The following is a 19,355-nucleotide window of genomic DNA, read 5'->3' as shown; positions in this document are numbered from 1 at the left end:
CAACTTGAACAAGATCTATTGTTTTGTTAAGGGAATGAAAAGAAATAAAAAAATTGGAAAAAAAATGTTGCCAGTTTATTTTCACCTCTAAGAGATATTAAAGCTTTTCTGTCTTATTTTATTGATTTAACTGAAGATTGCATCCACAGCGGCCACATGTCAAACCTGAAATGTCTTCAGCTGATTACAGGATTTATTGATATTAGCCAAAATGGCTTCAGTGATGCAACATTCATCAGCTTTAGCAAGTTTAGGTCTTCCTCCAGTGGTTGATCCTAAATGTTTCTTACTTTTTTAAAATTCCATATTCGTTATGGTAACTTAAAAAAAATAGATTTAGATGTTTCTAACATAAAAAATATATTGGGGATTAATCTAGTTCAGAGTTTCAGGCAATAATGCATGTCGCAACAAATTTTCCCTCTTTTTCTCTTCATTTTAGTTTAACAACACTAAGCTAGAACTCAATTTTCCTTCTCTTTCTTAAGTTTCATAATGACTTCAGCCTCTGTCAGACAAATAGAAGAAGTCATTTTTCCACAAGAGTCGTCAGATCCATATAAAGACCATCAATCGGTGAAGATTTCAGCAGGGTTTTCAGCTTCACAGCAGTTACAAATGGAAATTATTCATAAATAGAAAACATCACACCATTTGTTTTTAGTATTTATCAATTTATTACTTCCTTTTAAAAAGATGTACATTGAGGACAAAAGAACTAATCTCGACCTCTACAACATACAGTACATGTATAGTTAGCATTTGAAAACAGAATAACAAACACTGACCTCCCCCTTTTTATAAATCAAAACTGTTTCACTGCTGGATGTGAAGCTACATTTAATATCCAGGCCAAAGTGTCTCTGTCTAACTGCCTTTTAAATAAAATGCGTGATTTAAGACATAAAAAATGGTCTTAGGGATTTTACAGAGCATGGGCATTCAAAGGCACAACTTTCTTCATGTCATAACAATAAAAGTATGTATTTTTGTACTTTTTCCCCCCTTTTTTTTCATTATTGTTTTACCAACACATTTTTATACTACCGCTGATTGTTGGGCCATCACTATAACCTGATGAATAAAAATCTATAAGTCTACAGGCATGGCGATTTGATAATAGTGGAGAGCTGACAACATATATTCGTATTAAGTTTTTTATCTTAGCTGTAATTTGCCCATTTAAAAACTATAAATATACTTCAGGGTTTATGTTTATAATTTGATTATCTTATTTTTTAAACTGTCTTTCCTTGCTTAAACACTTGCTTGATGCTGTGAGATAAGACTAATCTTCTTCTTCCACTTTCGGCTTCTCCCATCAGGGATCGCCACAGCGAACAAGTCGCATGGTAAATTTGGCAATGTTTTACGCCGGATGCCCTTCCTGACGCAACCTTCTCAAACCGGGCTTGGAACCGGCACAGAGGTAGAGAAGGGAACAGGGAGCAGCCCGGAGTCGAACCCTGGTTTCACGGACGGAAGGCGCCACAAACCAGCACGAGCTAAACCGGCTCCCGTGAGATAAGACTAATCTTAATGGAACATAATCAGATTTTAAAATAAAAATTTCAAATATAAAATAAAATATTTACTGAGCTACATATAGGGGACTTTAAGTGCACTTTTCTTTACCCAAAGAAAGGCATTTCTTGTAAGTCAAGACATTATTATAAATGAGAATATGCACACACAAAAAAAAGAAAAATACCCCAAATGGGTGAGAGGGACAATAGCTGCATTATAGGTGTCAAACCAGCTCTACAGAATAGTATTATTACAAAAGGGCTCACAATATATAAAAAAAAAGAAAGAATTAACTGAAAATTCAATAGAAAAAAACCCAACACTACTAAAGTAATAGCACCATCAAAAAAGCACCACAAAAGAGGAACAACATTGCAGAAAATCCAGTAAGGAAGTCACCTCTTCCTCTCATTACAATGTTTGTCGTCAAGCCACATGACAATTCAAGAGCACAGTGAACATCACAGTGATGCAGCAACACTTGATGACTGATCTTCAACCGTCTGATGGAGCGTGTCTAAATTTACTCTCTTCAGGATCGAGAAGTAGCTGAAATAACATCTTTGAATGCTGCGTATGTACTTTTTCTTAAGCAAGAGCCCTAATAGACTGTCTTTTCTGGGTAACATCATATAAAACAACAAGCAAAAAGGAAAGAGGTGGCTGTTTTAATCCAAAATATGAGTGCACATTAATAAATAAAGCTAAAGATTTTGAAGTTGAAACAAAAAAGGAGTGAACGGAGCTCATCCCTTCATAGGTGCTGCATGCGGGAAATGCCAGAAAATGAGGTGATACTTTTTTTTAGCGATTAAACTGGAAGAACTAAACTCTCCTGAAACTTTGAGCCCTGACGGCTAACAGTTAACATGCATGGCTGAAATATACACTTTTAAACAAATAAACTTTATGTTTGGAGTAGGTAAGGGACAAAAATTATATTTTTTTACATGTCATTTTTAAATTGGACTCTTGTAAATTTGTGTGATTGGGGCCATTCATAATTTTTCCCTCATGCTGACTCCCTATTGCTCACTGTGCTCCAAATTTCCACTCAAATTAGATATTCTTTTCCATTTCTAACACGTGAGAATTATTCAGCAAGGCTAGAAAAGCTGCCATTAAAAACTGACGTCCTGTAAAGTGTTGTGCTGCTGAGGTCAAAACATCTAAGCCGAGGATCAGAAATAGTAAGTGTGTGGCAGGTTGACTCTATTGACACATTTAGAGATTCTGAAGAGGCATCAAGCCAAACCACATAACTGCAAACATACAACACACAGGTCCTCTGACTGCTTTTGTTCTGTGCAAATCAAGCTCGTGCAGCTGAAAAACAGCAAAACTCTGTCAATGAACTGATATGCAACAAAGAAATAACAAAATGTGGTCAAGTAACAGCAGACAGATAACTTTCATTTTTTATAACAGAGGGTTTTACATTTTGGGAGGGGCAAATATATGTTTACATTTTATTTTTACAAGGTAGAGTTAAAATATTATTCAATAACACATCAAATATAACCTGTGAACATACAGGGGTAAGAGATTAGGTTAAAACGGCAAGACAAGTGGCACTTTAAAGACCAGTCCTGGCCAAAGTCAAACATAGTAGCACCAAAATATCACAACAAATAGAAAGAGGGGGCAGGCTTGTCCTCATCCTTCCGCCCCTATGGGTTTTCCTCCAGTGAAATGTTTGATGTAGATTCTTGGAGTAGAAAAAAAAAAACTCCTCCAGCCATTTTTTAGAGCGATTGTCTGCACCTCAGCTAGACTACGCTGACGGAGGCTCAGCTTGGAGGTTTCAGGCTTTCTGTGAGTGAGCAGCGCCCACGGGTGGATGCTTTAAGCTCTGCTACGTCAGTGTCCCTGGCAGGTCTTGCAGCACATTTGTCTGAAATACGGCCGGCTGCAGAACTTAAACCTGAGCACTAGGGGGCAGTAGGCGACAGTGTTCACATCTTTACACTCTGCAGTGAAGAAAATAAAAAAAAGAACAATTATAAAGCATAAACCTTCTTTTTAAAACAAATACAATAAAATCCAAACAACTTTTTAGTATAGGTAACGTAAGGTTTTCCATCCAAATACTTTCTATGTTATACAATTTACACCTATTATTTGTTTCATTGTACTTTATTAAGTAAAAATGTGATAAAGTCAAGTCAGAAGAAGTGAGAGAAAAATGCATAGAAGACATGTACCCACAATGCATGTCTTTGGACTAAAAGGAAAAACACAAATCAAGGAATTTACAAGCAGAGAGGCACAACTGAAGAAGCAAAAACTCCAAAATGCAACACACCATACCCTAAATTTGAAGAATATAGTACAAAGAAAAATCCATAAGGGGAAAACATTTATCACAATACATTACTACATGTGAGTGGAAACTTTCAAATTTAGCTTTAGAAGTAAAGAAGATAGGACTGATAAGCGGCTGACCTTCAGTGTTTTCTGTGCTGATGGGCAGATTGAGGTCACATTTGCTCCTGCACTGCTGCATGGCTGCCGGCCGCTGATGGTCCAGACACTCGTTGGATGGTTGTCCGGTGTGCGTCAGACACTGCACCAAACGCATCTCCTGTCCCAGACCGCACTTGGCAGAACACTAACAGCGCAAAAACACATTTATAAGAAAACAAAAATCAATCTTTAACTTTTGTATTATTGTTAATTAAGTTAAAAGTGAGCAGTGTTTGTCTGAACAGGAAAAGTCAATTATATGTCATCAGAAGTCATTTTAAAAACAGGAAATAAAAACAAAAATTATAGCTCTGTTGACTTTAGTCGACAAAAGTGTCTGTGCTGATCTTCTTACAGAAAAATGCATTAAAGTTCATCTCATCTGCCTAAATAATAGGTTATAAAATGTTTTACTGTAATGACAAGTTGTGTTGCCATTTCTTGTTTTGAAGTAACAAGGATAAACCACTGATAATTTTACCACGACCAAGATATTCAAATATTTCATCTTTTTTTGTTCAACCACTCCTGCACATGCTTCTACTCTGAATTCAGTAATGGTCAGTGACGCTGTGTACGCTCACATCGGCCTCGGCAACACAAGTTCAAGCAGCCACGTCCAATGAAAAGTCTCCGTAAGCCTGCGTTTCGGGCTCCCGCTTTCAGGCATAGCTACGCGTGTTTCCACAACTGTTTTCGGGCTTTACGCACTAAACGTGTGGTTATTGAACGTGTTGACCAATCAGGGACTCTGATTTGGTAGTGGTCTCCCTTTTAACTCGCAGCATTGCCAACCCTGCAACTACTCTAATATTGAAAAAGAAATCAATAATTGGGGTTTGTGGAAAGTCTTTAATGTGTTGGAATATAAGTTTGAAAGAAAAGGCTTGGAGCAAGATTCGCAAAATTTGCACCACTTTGACATTTTGCACCAAGCCTCCACCAACTGTTGGTGGCGTACATGTGCGAGTTCCTAACACGCGTCACATGTCATTGATGCCAAAATGTATTTTACCTCTCCCCAAGGACCCACTATCCACTGAGGGGGAGGGCAGCGCTTTAGGTTACACCGGACCCTGGAGGTAGGTCGGCCATGTTTGGGACACCTGGACTCCGACAAGATGTCGCCGCTCTCCCCGCTCTTACACAGCACCACACGGTGCCTGTAGCCCGGACCACAACTGGGAGTACACTGCAGGAGAAACACGCAGAAACCATAAGGAAAAACTCTTTAAAGAAGGAAGTGGAAAAGACAAAAAATTCAGTGCCACTTCAAAGTCAGCTGGCTTAAAGGTTTATGCATTTGTCAGTGCAGAACACATGCAAGACATTAAATGTCTGTCTACCTCTGACCAATCCAGAGCCAGCCATTCAGGGGGGCAGCTGTGGTTGTTGCAGGGCTCAGTGAGTGAAGGGCGATGGGAGCTGCAGGCCGAGTCATCGAGGATCTTCTCCTCTGTGACAGAGATCCTCCTCTTGCACAGCACCTCCCGAGTGCGCAGACCGCCGTTACAGCTGCGGCTGCACTCTGACCACCCTCCTGTCCACCAGCTAGAGGCAGCAAACAGCCAAAAACTGGATTTGAATTCTTAGGCATCATAAAGTCAGGTGGTAAACAAAAACATTTGAGTACAAAGTATTTAATGCTCAACAACAAACCAATAAATGCATTTACGTAACTATATGTAATGGTATTAAGAACTTAAGATTATAATATAATAAAAAACAGATCTCAAATAACAACTGCATCAATGCATTTTGTTTATTTAAGTCACATGGAAGGCTTCCAACCTGCTCTAAAATTAATTTTCCAAAACAAAATTTATTTGTAAAACTTAATAATAACATATAGACACTGTGAAATTAACAGCAAGAAGCTGAATTAATTTGGTACAAATTTAGCAAAATAAAAGACTCTCAGAACAAAGTAGTCATCAGGAAATAATACCTCAATTGTGTCTACAGACTTACGTTGGCGAGCAGGGCTCAGTGTTGCAGGATCTTCTCTTCTCTTTGGGTTTGCTCTTCTTGTCACAGAAGTGATTGTAGACGACAGTATGATCCAGCAGCCTTTTACACACCACCTGCTGAATCTGCACACCTGGCCACAAGTTGTCAACAGCATGAGAAAAATCCAATAATTTATTGAGCTGAGCATTAAAATCCAACTATCAGTGCATCAAAACCCTGAGCTTTATCGTAGAACAGAACCTAGAAGGCAAATGCCACTCTTTGATGCATCACCAATAATGCACTAGAATGGAGATAAATTCAAATGTGTAGTATTGTGCTCAGAGAACAAGACTTGGTGTGACAAAATGTTATGTTCGTTTGATCTTCAGTTCCACTAGAATTCAGGATGATAAGGAAAAGAATCCTCTCATCCGCGATAAAACAAGCCCTTATCTGGTAAAGCTGTGCATGTCATTAACTCATAAAGGCAGACGAGGAAAACCACGACTGGCTGTGTCGTGAAATCAACAAGTCTGAGACATGTTAAAAGGATTGTGGCTTTGGTGCGGACGCACAACAAGTTGTACATGCATACCATCTTTCTGCTGGTCATTGTGTGTGATTGTGAACAATAAATCTCAAGAGGATCTTTAAAAAACACATTTATATCCCAAATTAGACAAATTTCTAGCTCATAAATTTCCTATTTTTAATTAACTTCGCTTAGTTCTTACACAATTTTTATTTACCAGCATCATATAAATTACACATAGCTGCATGCTAAACACAGGTCATAAAAGGACCTGGTTTAATTACAAAAACTATGTATGGATCTATTTGTCTAAACGTTGATGCATTAGAATGGAGCAGAGCAGGGAGCTTGTGGTTTGCTCTAGTGGCTTCTACGGCGCAGTTTTTCTAACCGCATTTTTTCATCTGCTCCTGATTCACAATGATTTTAAAAAGAAACACTCAGAAATGCATTTTATACACTTCATTTTCTTTATATATGTCCTCCAGCATGAAGAAAAAAACCAGCATGGACAAGTATGGACAAAAAAATTTTTTTTTAAATCTCATTGACAATTTTTTTAAACAACAATAAGAAACACTAAAAACAACAAGATAATTTTGGTTTTCGGCAAAATGAACAAGATGGAGAGTTGAGGGTTTCACAAAAAAGTAAAGTGTAATGAAGAAAGGTCCAGATTTGATATCTCTTTCTTCCTATTCATCAATTGTCCAAACCCAAGATTAAGTAAAGTCAAAGCTCATACATAAATATTCAACAATCATGCCCAACAAGAACATTTTCATTAACTTTTATTTTTGTTATTTCCTGTTAAATCTTCCTATTCACTCCAACTATAGATTTACAGCATTTATCATGTCTGTCTTCAGATTGCTTTATAGAAATGCATTGGAGTAGGTTTTTGTTTTTCCTTTAGATCGTGGTGCAGTGGGTGCTGCTGTACTGAAAAACATAACATATTTGTGGGTTTCCGTCAGATTCAGGAAGGACAGCTGACGTAAAACTAACCACCAAATTATCTTTTTGTGCTGACCCCCTTTTAAATCAGCAGCAGATAAAAGAACAGAAATAAGAAGGGTAAAGGGTAAATAGTTGTTGCTTCTAGCAATTTCACAAAACACGGAAATATGGAGTGTAACTTTTATTTAGCATTTTTTATTTATAGGATTTTCTCACCTCCAGCACAAAGAACAGAGCAGCGTGACCAGGAAGTGTAGAACCAGGAGAAGCCGTTCAGAGGATCCCTGTTAAGTGGTGGGTTGAAACGATAGTGGATTCCTGGGTTCTCTTCTCTCACCAGCACCTGTAAAACACATATAATCAGTAGTTCCGCATGTCTTGAATTTCAGTCATAGCAATTGGACTTAAAACCTTTCTTGAAATGTTTCACCACACAATCAAGTGGCTTAAACAGTCAGAGGGGGAGGTCTAAGACACAATTTTTCTCCCATTTACCATACTGCCCTTTTATTTGTTCCAAAACAGACCAAAACTCCAGTGCGCCCACACCTAATGACCCGTGATGGGGCTAGTGGGATTACAAGAGAAGAGGTGATTCACACTAGTTTTTCCTCTTTGTTTCCCTTTAAAAAACCCACTCCTGTTTTTGGTGTTTGTAATATGCTCTTGTAAACTGCTTTATTGTGTATTTGTTCAAATTGTGATGGATCAGGAGCAGATAAAAAATTTGTGATTTGAAAAAGCTCCAAATTGTGATGCAGCAACTGAAATGGGCGGGCCAAAGTCTCCCTGCTCAGCTCCATTCTGATGCATCCACTTGCAGACACATTGATGAAGGCCTGTGCTGACGTTACCGATCACCCGGTCTTACCATAACAATGAGAGTGATGTTAGTTGGGCCCAGGGCTTCTAGAGTTTCTGGTCCATCAGTGGGACGTCTGTAGTGGAAGGTGGTTCCAGCAACGTTGAATCTCCTTGGCGTGTCAATGGTCAACTTCCCATTGATAAAATATTGATCACTTTTACTCTTTAGCACTGGAAGCCAAAAGGGACACGAGAGAGTAAACAGAAGTGTAATGTGTAATTCAGTTATGACATAATATATTTGACATTCTGTTACCTAAATAGTTTAAGGACATGTTGAGCTCTTGTATATGGATAAACACTGATCCTTTAGGAATCCTGACCACTTCTTCATAACCTAAAAGACAGAAAATAAAAGGTGGGGTAAGTTAGTTTCACTAGGAATTGGTTAAGCAATGCCTAAGTAGTGCTTAGCTCAGTGGGATGCCAATGAATTAAGCAGAAGCTTCAGATTCCAGCCACATTCCTGGGCAGCTGTCCTCGACTTTCTGCTCAAGCCTACAAATTTTCTGAAAAAGTTGTCTCTCGTTTTCTTCCTTCCCCTCTATCTTGATCTCTAGCCCTTTTTCTTTTGCTCACTTCACCTCCACCATTCCTCCATTCCCTTTGAAAGCTCTGCTCTGCTGTCCAGACGGCAGGAAAGGCCACATGGCCCTGTAAATAACTTAAGCTCGCAAGAGGAAGAGGGAATAAAAAAAATGTGGTAGAACCTAATTCCTTTCAGTGAGATTTGGATTGTGAACTCTCTGCGGAGCTTCGAGAGGTGGAGGGTCAGGTTTTCTGCCTCATTTCCAAAGGCAGAGCTCAAAGCAAGAAAGTAGGGCCCCTCTGCAAGCAATCAGCAAAAATGTGTTGTAGGCAGAAAGAGAGGAAGAGGTAGATCTTTGACTCATCAGTAACTGATAACTGTCTTTTCTGAACTGGACTCAAGGAAGAAGATTTTTTTTTAAATTCCAATGAATTAGTGCCAACATAAGAAAAAACAGAACATCTCAATCATCTCCAAAAATCTGTATATATAAAACTAACTTTATAAAAGATGGATTTGTTCATAACTTATCTAGGAATTTCATGAACTGCATACTTTTGTGGTTGAGTTAGTTTTAAATGACAGTTATAAAAACTTCCTGTGTGCTTACCTAAAGGCAAACGATGTCAACAACTTGTAAAACCTTTTTAAAAAGAGCTGAAATAAAACTTTTACACCTGCCTTGTTTACACCATCCGATTCTGCCCTGGCTTTCCAGCACATTGTCGAGCAAGTCCAAAAAATTGGCACTACAGAAGAACAATAGTGCATGGAAGTGTGCACGTTTGAGACAAACAAGCTGCACATAAAAACAGCTACAAAGCACTGCTAGGGGTCAGAAACTCAATAGGGCTCCTTTAAATTACCAAGGCAGATAAACGAGCTTTGGCAGATGGTTCTAGGAGTTTTGTGATATCAAACGCTTGCTGTAGGCATGATTGAGTGATTTTGCAAGCTATAAATCTACTTGTGAACAGGAAAAAGCTTTCAGTCATGTGCCTGGACTTCAGTTTGGTGGAAGATGGGAGCATGCTGTGCTTGGAATAGCCTTTCCGAGCCAGTTTCCAGCAAATACGTCTCCTAAACCTGGCAGAGGACCATCCAAAAATCAGCTGACAGCCGGACGACTCATTCCAACGGTCTGTGTTTAGTCAGTGATGTTTAAACCCCAGATAAATTAGTTTACAAGCCATGCATACATTTGAAGAAGAAAAAAGTCGATAATGTGAATGGATGGACAATAAATAAATAAACAGATATTTAAAAAAAAAAACACAAAAAAAATGTTATTTCCATTAGGGGTCGCCTCAGCAAAGTTTAAGCAAATCAGCTTTCACTGATCCGAACATTTGCTTTGGCAGAGATTTATATGCCGGATGCCCTTCCTGACATAACCCTGTATTTTATCCGGGCTGGGGACCGGCAAAGGGGAACCCAGTACTGGGTGCCCTTGTGGCTAAATAGGTAAGCAGCAGTGTGAAGAGTCTTGCCTAAGGACCCACACTGCATAAAGCTCATCGTGCCCCCTGGGAAAGAAAACTCTACTTTCCCATGCGTTAGTCCTACAGCCAACTGAGCATTCCAGCTGCTAAATAAAGACATAAATATAATTTAGTTTTATCATAAACTGTCATTGTCACTATCAGGTGTTTTTCCGGTTCCGGGTTACAGCACAGGACGCGTGTGCGTGGCTCTCTGATGTCTATTTTACTGATATAGTATTATTTTTTTTAATCATATCAATGACTTTTATAAGTAACATAATCTGCATATATTTTGGATACTTCATTGCCATGTTGATTTCTAAAAGTTATTTTTTACAAAATAATTCAAGTAATTCATCTTTATCATGTGCTTTCCAGGAACCGGATATTGATAAATCATGTAATAAAATGGTTACGGTAGAACAGGGTGGGATTATATAAGTTCGCTCCCTTCCACTCCCTTTCAAGCAATATTTATTAATATGTCTAATTATAATAAGTTTGATTAGTTATTGTATGAATGTATAACTGATGATTGTATTGTTTTTGTGTATTATTCCTACTTGATTACTTGAAATAAACCATTTCAAATCAAATCAAATCAAAAAACACTCAATAAGTTTGTGTGGCTAAAAGGACCAAATCCATTCAACCCTTGAGCACTGCTGGTTAATATTAAAAACAAGCCAAACACAACACAGCAAAACAAAGTTGATGAAATCTAAAATAACAACTCTGTTTGCTATTATTCTTGGGAACTAACTCCTGCAAGGGACACTGGTATGTGGGATGCAGGTAGATTTTTTTTTCACAGTAACATTATTGTAGATCACAGAGAATTTTCCGCTACTACGGTATAACACATATCTTTAATAAAATTATAAAGGATATATATTAAATTTCAGGATTTTATTTATTTTTCGTGAAACAAAAGATGTGAATTTCCCCCCTGGATATTTTGCAGACTGCTTACAGAAAACTCTAAAAGATTGGCTCCCGTCTCTGTGGTGCAGAGAAGAGCTGCCTGCTTAGGGTGTGACCCCTCCAAGGGATTCAAGGGAGGAGAAAGGCAAGTGTTGACAAAAGACTTTGTGTTGCGGAGGGAAAAAGTGACCCAAAATAGATCTGACAGTAACAAGACCTCAAGCCACACTGGCTGGACCTCACTTAAATGTGTTTGCCACGTGTCTCTGGATGACCAAAGGATAAGTATACATCCGCCTGTTGCTTGCTTCCAATGTAGAGGGTCACCTCTACTTTAAGTCGACTCTTTTTCTGTCTTTTTTTCCTCAACAGGGGATTTTTAGGAATAGAAATATTCTTCTTTTGGTTCAAACTTGTGGTTCTTCATCCAAATCAACAACAAAAAAGATCATTTCTGGTATTGTGGCCTTATTTTTGCTTTATTGTTGTTACAGTTTTTAGCAAAAGCAATGCTAGGCACCACTACAGTGGAGGGATCCTGTGACAGTTCAGAGTTTTTCTTTTGCCAATTGCAGAGTATGTACCAGACCCAAACTGGACTCCTCTGAGGAGACAGTAGTACTGATCCTACTTCAGGCTTTGGCATGAAGAAAGACATTCCAAAGTTCCTTTGATTCTGTTCTTTTACTTGTTTTTCTGTCTTCCGTCACATTAGTTTTGGTGTTGCCTTGTTAGAATTCTGTTTGAGAGGATTTTTCTTTTTTTTCTTTTATTGCAACAAGATTATATTGATAATGCTTATTTTCACTGATATCTGCACTTCATCTTATCACATTTATTTTTCTAAAACTCTTCAAAGAGTTTCAGGGTGTATTCAGACTGGGAAAATCACTTGGACCGGACCCAGTACACTTAATTTAGTCTGGATCAAGTCCCGAACCTTGCATTTGACCTGCATTCAGACTGTCGTTAAGGGGACTTTCCTGTTCCGGACTAAAGCTTGTAAACAAAACCATGTGACTAGAGATCTCTTCACTCATTGGTCAGGAATTACGATGTTGGGTGGAATGATGGAAGTCCTGTGCTTTTAGTTCATTCAAACTTTATATTTCGCTCATAAACTTTATAATTGCATCTTTGGCCCGGTGGAGGCATGCTGCAGGGCGGTTACTGATTGAAAACAAACAGAGACCACCTCCAAAGATGAGTCTGAGAGCAGTTGCTGGTCCTGGACCAGGGTCCGCTTGGGTGTATTGAGACTGAAAATTTGTTTCAGATTTCCGGGGGGAAACGAACTCTGGTTCACTTTAAGCGAACCAAATGTGTCCAGTCTGAATACACCCCGAGTCTGCTCACTAACTTACTGTTGCAGAATATTCCATTGCTGCAGAGGGATGGGGGATGAACCTCTTTCACTTGAGCTTTCTTATGCCATTTCAGTGACTTGTGGCCTGAAAACGATCATATACTTGCGACACATGCTTTGAACGCGGAAGCCCAAAACACGTGTTTACATAGACCTTTCATTGAAAGTGGTCACTTTAATGCAGAGGGCAGTGAAAACGTAGCTTAAGAAATGACAAACTAAAAACGCTTGGACTATAACAGTTATAATGCTTCTTTTAGCTTTTTGGTAATTTCTTTTTCACATTAGCTTTTTTATGATTTGGTCCCTATATACATATTTTTTAACATTAGATGTAGCATTTTTAAGCTAGTGTGTTAACCACACAGATGAGTATATCTGGCTGTTTTTCCGAGTTGAAAATAATCTAAAAATATTATTTTCCACTATGGTTGTTATCATTTTAGTTGTTGTGTGGACTCCACCATTGGACTACTGTCAATTTAGATACCCTCATTCAGAATGCCCTCATTTAAATGGCATATTGTGGGTTTATTTCACACGAATCTGAGAGAAGCTTTATAGTTTAGATCCAAGCTGTAACATGTTCCACATTCTGTCACATTTACTAAACCTGTTAAAATAAAACTGCCTCAAAACTGACAGCTCTGTTGTAGTGTGATAAAGCAGGTACTGCTGTCTGCAGACAGGTGCAGTTAACAATATACCATGAGTGTTTGGTGTAGCTTAATTCATACTGTAAGTGGCGTATTAAAAGGTGTGCTTACGCTCTAGAGTTTAGAAAGTTTATAATCCAGAAAACCTTGTTGCATAATGCCTCTTGGTGAATGTTGACTTAATCCAGTTCTTGAAAAAAGTGCAGACTGTTCCAATGGAGGAATTAAAACACAAACCAATTTTCTCTTCTGTTTAAAAATTCAATCAAGATCACAGTCTCTAGCTACTTTTTCGGAGAACTCGGACGTTTTGCCCACAAAGACTATTGTGTGAAATAATGGAAAGAAGTACTTGAGTGTTTCCTCTCTTCACCTCCTTCGGGCAGTGAGTCGTTGAAGACTCCCTCCACAGAAACACAGCTGCTTCCGTCACCCCCGCAGATCCTGCAGCGGTCCTCCCGAACGTCAGAGCCGAGGACGCGATCACAACCTACGTGCTGCAGGAGGCCAGAGACAAGAGAGTTGCGGGGTCAGTCTGGGTTACGGGTGAAGGAAGCGCATTCGGTGAGTGGGGGGTTGGGGTGTCAGAGGCCGTTGCTGACGAATTACCTCCTAATGTCTTCCAGACCACTTTTTCAAAACACAGAAATATCAGATGGCAAGTCCAGATGTGTTTTCTGATCCAGTGCAGACATAATGCTCTTTGGTTGCTAAACTCATAGCTGTCGACATAAATAAAGTTCATGATGAGCGAAGCAGGTGGTTCCACTCAAACTCTTTAACAGTGAACCAAACTTAAACAAAAGCACAGAAAATGAAGGACGACTGCTTTTAGCCTTATATTTTCACACTTGGTTATTGTAGTGAGGAATAATGAGGTCAGCAATTATTATTCCTTTTTGCTGGATCAAGCGTGAAAACGATTGGCCTATTACAGTAATTAACCGTGTTTTATTTAGTGCTGCAGAAAGAGCAGGACACTTCTAGTAACTACGACTAGAAAACTCTACCTGGAACTTACAGAAACTAGAGGTTCATTGAGAAAAACAAAACTACAACTAAATGTAAGGATTTTTTGTCTCTAACCACTATTGTGTTTGTTTAAATCAACAATTTCAGTTTAAAATGGAAAAAGTAAAGAAATTATTAATCATTTCTATCATCAAAGGGGAAAACTTTATAACAAACTTTCAAAAAAACTGAACCTTTTACTCCATTATGAAATTACAGGCATGCTACAAATGAACCACACAAAATCTGGTAAACTTGTTAATTCTTAATATATATTTTTTAACAATTTGCTACGATCTTAAAGTTAGACCTACTATGCAGTAAAGACAAGCAAATACCTATTGAACTTTTGAAAATTGCTGTCAAGAAGATCACAAGTTTTTCAATTTTTGCTGCTGTCTTCCAATTTCAAAAAGATTTTCCAGCAGTGTGTGGTGTTTCACGAGTCCATAAAATGTAGCAGGGGGTGAAGATATAGGAGGAAAACAGAGATATGTACTACAGACTGGAAGTGTGGTACAGAGTTTAAGAAAAAAGGAAAGGAAAGTGAATGAAGGCCAGCCTATGCAGAGGACAGCCTGTACCAGAGGGTCACTGGGTTGCTTTAAGAGTACCAGCACAAAAGAAAAAGAAATGAGAAGGAGAAAATGAAATAAAAGGGGCTAATTAACAGAATGAGACCAGATCCTCTAACAGTTCTAGCCCCAGTGATGTCACATTGGTTCCCGGGACCAGCTGGAGCTCCAGGTGCTTTCCTTTTCATCAAGACGCTCAACATTTAGTTTACTTCAGCAGTTAGACATCAGACTCCTGCTGAGGAGTTGATCAATGCAAGCGTTAAAGTCCCACTAAGAAGAAAATGATGTTTTAACATGTTGCTATGGCCATTTTAGTGGGGCAGCTGTTGTGCAAAGGTAGAGTGGTCAACCTTTGATCAGAAGATCGAAGGGTTCGGATCTCACCTTGCCTCTCCATGCATCGAAGTGTCTAAACCCCACATTGACCCTGGTAGTCATAGATTAGCCCCAGTGTTGGGCACCAGAGCCGCCATCCGGCTGTAAGTGTGTGTGTGCATGGATGAATTGGACTGTGACTGTAAAGCGCTTTGGGCCTTCTAAGAAAGTAGTAAAGTACATAGATATACGCCATTTTCCATACACCATAAAGGTAAAAGAAAGAAAGAAAACCTGTGTCGTTTTTTAGGACATAGTTTCTGCAGAGCGGCTGGAGTTCATTAGAAATTTACCTCTGAGTTATGGCCAGGACTGTTGTTGCGGAGTAAGCCCACCCCTATTCCCCGTCATCCATTTATTTACACGCTTTCCCGCTAACTTACAGCCCCTCACAAGCCCAACCTAACAATACTGGTGCACCAAAATGGCGAGGCATATTGGAGCAATCCAGTCGTGCAGTTTTGAGCCAGATTCCAGCTCAGACGAGGAAAATGTACAGAAAGATGCACATGGATCGATTTGTCTCCAAATGGATGTATCAGAATGAGCGGTGAAGGGAGCTTATGTCTTGCCGTAGTAGATCCTGCTACAGACTTTTTCCAAGGGCGTTTTTTTGTCTGCAACTGAATTACCAATGCTTTGAATAAAGAAATACTCAGAAATATAATATTAATCTTAATTTTCTTTATATTTGTCCCCCATCATGAGAAAAACGCCAAAAACACGACTTTCATTGGGGTGGTTCTTAAAAGGTTGCAGACCCCTGATATGAGCCCGGGCACTGATGCGTTTAAAAAGGGAAATTATTAGCTCACCTTACACTCGCCGCTCACACACATGTCCAGAGACTCGTCTCGACATGGTGTGCCGTCCACGACAGCAGGGGCGCGCTCTGTGTAGAAGTTGTACCCTTCTGCCAGGCAGTTGAGGGAGCAGGGCTTCACTCCACCTGGATCCAGAAACACAGAGACACTGGATCCACACGCAAAAGTGCTCAAATTAAGACATACAAAGAAAAAAATATGGAAGTGCACTGGATGTCTGCAGGCCCTGATACTATTACATTTCTGCACACGGTTGCAGAATATGTCTGTGTTACAGAAAAAAAACAATTGTCATTTTGAAATACAAACACAAGAGTTTAAGAAAAACTGTTGTTTAAAAGAAGCGTTTGATTTAAACATTTGAAATAATTGCTTTCAGGCATCAGTTTACTCAAACTAGAATTCTTTGTAATTACAGTAAATACTACATAAAAACAAAATAAACAGAAACAGAAATGTTTCTTTCTACATGAGAAACCAAAAATTAACTCCCAAATCTCCCAAACTGATCTGTTCAATCATTCTTGAATCCAAACCAAACATGAAGCTTGACTAAATCTTCAAAATGAGGCACAGATTTTAAATGACCCAAACAAAACCTGCAAAGTGTTTGAATAATTCTTCTGCTTCTTTTCCCCTGGAATTCATCACAGCCTTGCAGAGTATAATGCTGAAATGGGTAGAAATGTTTTTTCTTTGTTGTCAAAAATGGTGAACAGGTCTCCAAAGAAAGTAATGGTAAGTGAAAATAGGAACTTTAGCTTTAAAACTAGGAAAAACCCAAAATGTCATCAGTTGAGCGCCGCTAAACCTGCTAAACATGAACATCTGTGCATGGATTTTACTAACCACCTCCAAAAGCATGAGGAAATTAAACACGGGGGTTTTAATAAAAATGCCAATATGTCTAAGTATGAGAACATTCACACATATATTTTTACCAAAAAATGTTCATTTATCTGTAAAGTTTTCCAACAGTTTCACTGCTTTGAGGCAGTCCAACACCCATCTGGGCAGTATTTGTTTGTGCTGGCAGCTCTGAAGCAGGTACAGCTTGTGCTGGAAAGACAGAGGGAGCATGTAGTGGTGAGAAGAAGGGTTGAGACCACGGGAAACTACAATTCCCATGGTGCTGAGCTTTGGCAGGGCGGCTGTGGCTTTCGGGAGTGCATGTGTGTTAAAGCTCGCAGGGTGTGTTTTTTGTAGTGTGAAGGCTGGTGCACTGGGAAAAGTAATAGAAAGTTGCTTGTCTGAAAAAAAAAAAAAAAAAACACTGTAGCAAAAAAAGCCCTTTTATTATTGAAGTGTCCTTGGCTGTCTGAGCCGAGAAATGATGACCGCCAGTGGTTTCCACCTCTGGATAAAATTGAGGGGGGGAAAAGTGTGTGATGCGGAGTGAAATAAAGGTAGATATGAAGAGATCTGAACACTAGGGATACAAAAAACGGGGGGAGAAAAGCTGGGTCAATAAAGTGAGAGTGAAAGGTGGAAAGCTGCAATGAGCATCTGTGGACAGTGAGGGAGTTTAAGAGGTCTGAGAATGGAACTGGGCGGTGTTATCTGGCCCTAAAATGCAGCAGATACTTTGGCACTGATCCCGTGTTAACAGCTGCAAGGAATTTCTATTGTAAAATCAGCTGACTCGATGAAAGGAGAACTTGTTGCCTGAAGTTAGTATTGGACGTCTGACCATCTATGCAAGTTATTATGTTAATGCTGCCCAATTAAAACCGGTCATGTTGTTGAGACTATGTATCTTTCCCGTCCAGTTTCAGCATTCACTCCTCATCAGAAGAAAGAATTCCTGAATGATAAAATCTAAGTTCTGTGACTTTCTGAAGCTAGCATCTGCCTAGCAGACAGAAAACACTCACACACTTTACAGCTGACTTTCTTTTCACATCTGTTCCCTCCTGCATATGGTCTCCTGTCATCAGGTGTGGATTTGATTGTCTCTACGTCCAACTCATCCTCTGTTTTTATCTCATCAACCTGCACCTTCACTGGAGACTGAAGTAGGTGTTTTGATGCAACAAAAGCAACACAACCTTGTTTGTCTTTTTAAGTTTTCATTCCAAATAAAAAAAAATAATGGTAAAACGATTTAACTAATAGAGCATATATGGTAAATTATCCAAGCATTTATTGTAGTATTTCAAACAGATTTCTTAGTGTGCTCGCCACAGCGTAAGAGCGCACTCTTCCTCATTAACTTGCAGCTCTGCAGCATCTCCGTACACAACCCCTTGCATAAATACTCTCAGTTTTCAATACTTTGCTTGCTTTAGAGTTTATTTTCATTGTTTGCGGGTTTTGACTTGACTGGCAAAACAGTGGCTTAGAACATAACACAAACAGTAAGGACGGGTCGGTCGAAAGACTGCATCGCTCTCAGGTGCAAGGTGCTTGACACTTTCAAACATCATAAACCAATCCCAATCCCCTTAAAAATACATGTCGGGGTATTTCTTTATTCAAATTGCTGTGAATCAGGATCAGAAGAAAAAATGCAGTTTGAAAAAGGATTGTAGCTATGATGTTTTCCTCTGAGCCAAAGGGGGGGAAGGGGGGGGTTGCTCCGCACCAACTGTCCCGCCCACAATACAGAGACGAATTTCTAAGGAACTACTGCTGCTCTGCAGAAACTATGTCCTAAAAAACAACACAGGTTTTTTGGAATTTGGCTAAAAGTGGCATAATTATACTTAAAAGACCACTGGGAACACTTTTAAAATAGATCAAAAGATGATTGGAGTGGGATTTTACAGGATTGTTTGGGTGAAAATTTCAGTCTCCTAAAGACATACTTCGGCTTCTTTAGTGACCAGATTTAGCTGTCAGCATTCATACTTGCAATATTGCAGGAAAAGATTTTTTTAGAAGTTGTTTACCTCTTTAGCCCACTTGGTTTTGGTTTTGCTGATTGAAACCTTTAAATCCATTAGGACTTTGGGAAATATGACAACATTACAACATTGTGTGAAATTTGAAAAGGCTCTGATAAAATAGTGACAGGTGGAAAAGGTATTTTTATGATATTATTGTTTTTTATTTCATTTTTCCTTCGCTTTGTTCGGTAACAAAGTTGAATTTTTTTGTTTTGTGTTGCTGCTTCCTGTGTGTCATGTTCATGCCTGACCCAAGTTATTATTCACAACAGCTGTCTTTTGTTCATTTGATTTTTTTTTGTGCTTACAATTTTTGTTTTACTCCCTCAGTGTCACTTTTTGGCTTTTCCCTCTTTGCATTAGATATTTTGTCTTTATACATGTTTCAATTTATTATTCAGATACATTTCTGTCAAAT

At 38.9% G+C, this 19,355-nt stretch overlaps 1 protein-coding gene across 4 annotated transcripts in view; it reads right to left on the bottom strand.

Annotated features, from left to right (window-relative positions):
- Positions 1–653: 653 nt before the first annotated feature.
- The window catches only part of adamts10 (ADAM metallopeptidase with thrombospondin type 1 motif, 10), a 53,633-nt gene continuing 34,931 nt past the window's right edge, over positions 654–19,355 (bottom strand). For 3 of the 4 annotated variants that reach the window (XM_078945913.1, XM_078945917.1, XM_078945915.1), the window contains 10 exons: positions 16,041–16,174; positions 13,614–13,758; positions 8,559–8,639; positions 8,310–8,473; positions 7,655–7,781; positions 5,965–6,094; positions 5,340–5,544; positions 5,009–5,185; positions 3,973–4,138; positions 654–3,497 (listed from right to left, as the gene is read on the bottom strand). In XM_078945913.1, coding sequence (XP_078802039.1) covers positions 3,388–3,497; positions 3,973–4,138; positions 5,009–5,185; positions 5,340–5,544; positions 5,965–6,094; positions 7,655–7,781; positions 8,310–8,473; positions 8,559–8,639; positions 13,614–13,758; positions 16,041–16,174 — 1,439 coding nt within the window. In that variant the 3' untranslated portion in view covers positions 654–3,387. The remainder of the gene's footprint in view (positions 3,498–3,972; positions 4,139–5,008; positions 5,186–5,339; positions 5,545–5,964; positions 6,095–7,654; positions 7,782–8,309; positions 8,474–8,558; positions 8,640–13,613; positions 13,759–16,040; positions 16,175–19,355) is intronic. The other variant, XM_078945916.1, reaches the window with a different exon arrangement.

This window comes from Oryzias latipes, chromosome 4, assembly GCF_053564925.1.
Source record: "Oryzias latipes strain Hd-rR chromosome 4, Olatipes_Hd-rR_3.1".
NCBI lineage: Eukaryota > Metazoa > Chordata > Actinopteri > Beloniformes > Adrianichthyidae > Oryzias > Oryzias latipes.
The sequence above is the reverse complement of the archived record's forward strand: the minus strand, read 5'-3'. Positions and strand labels throughout refer to the sequence as shown.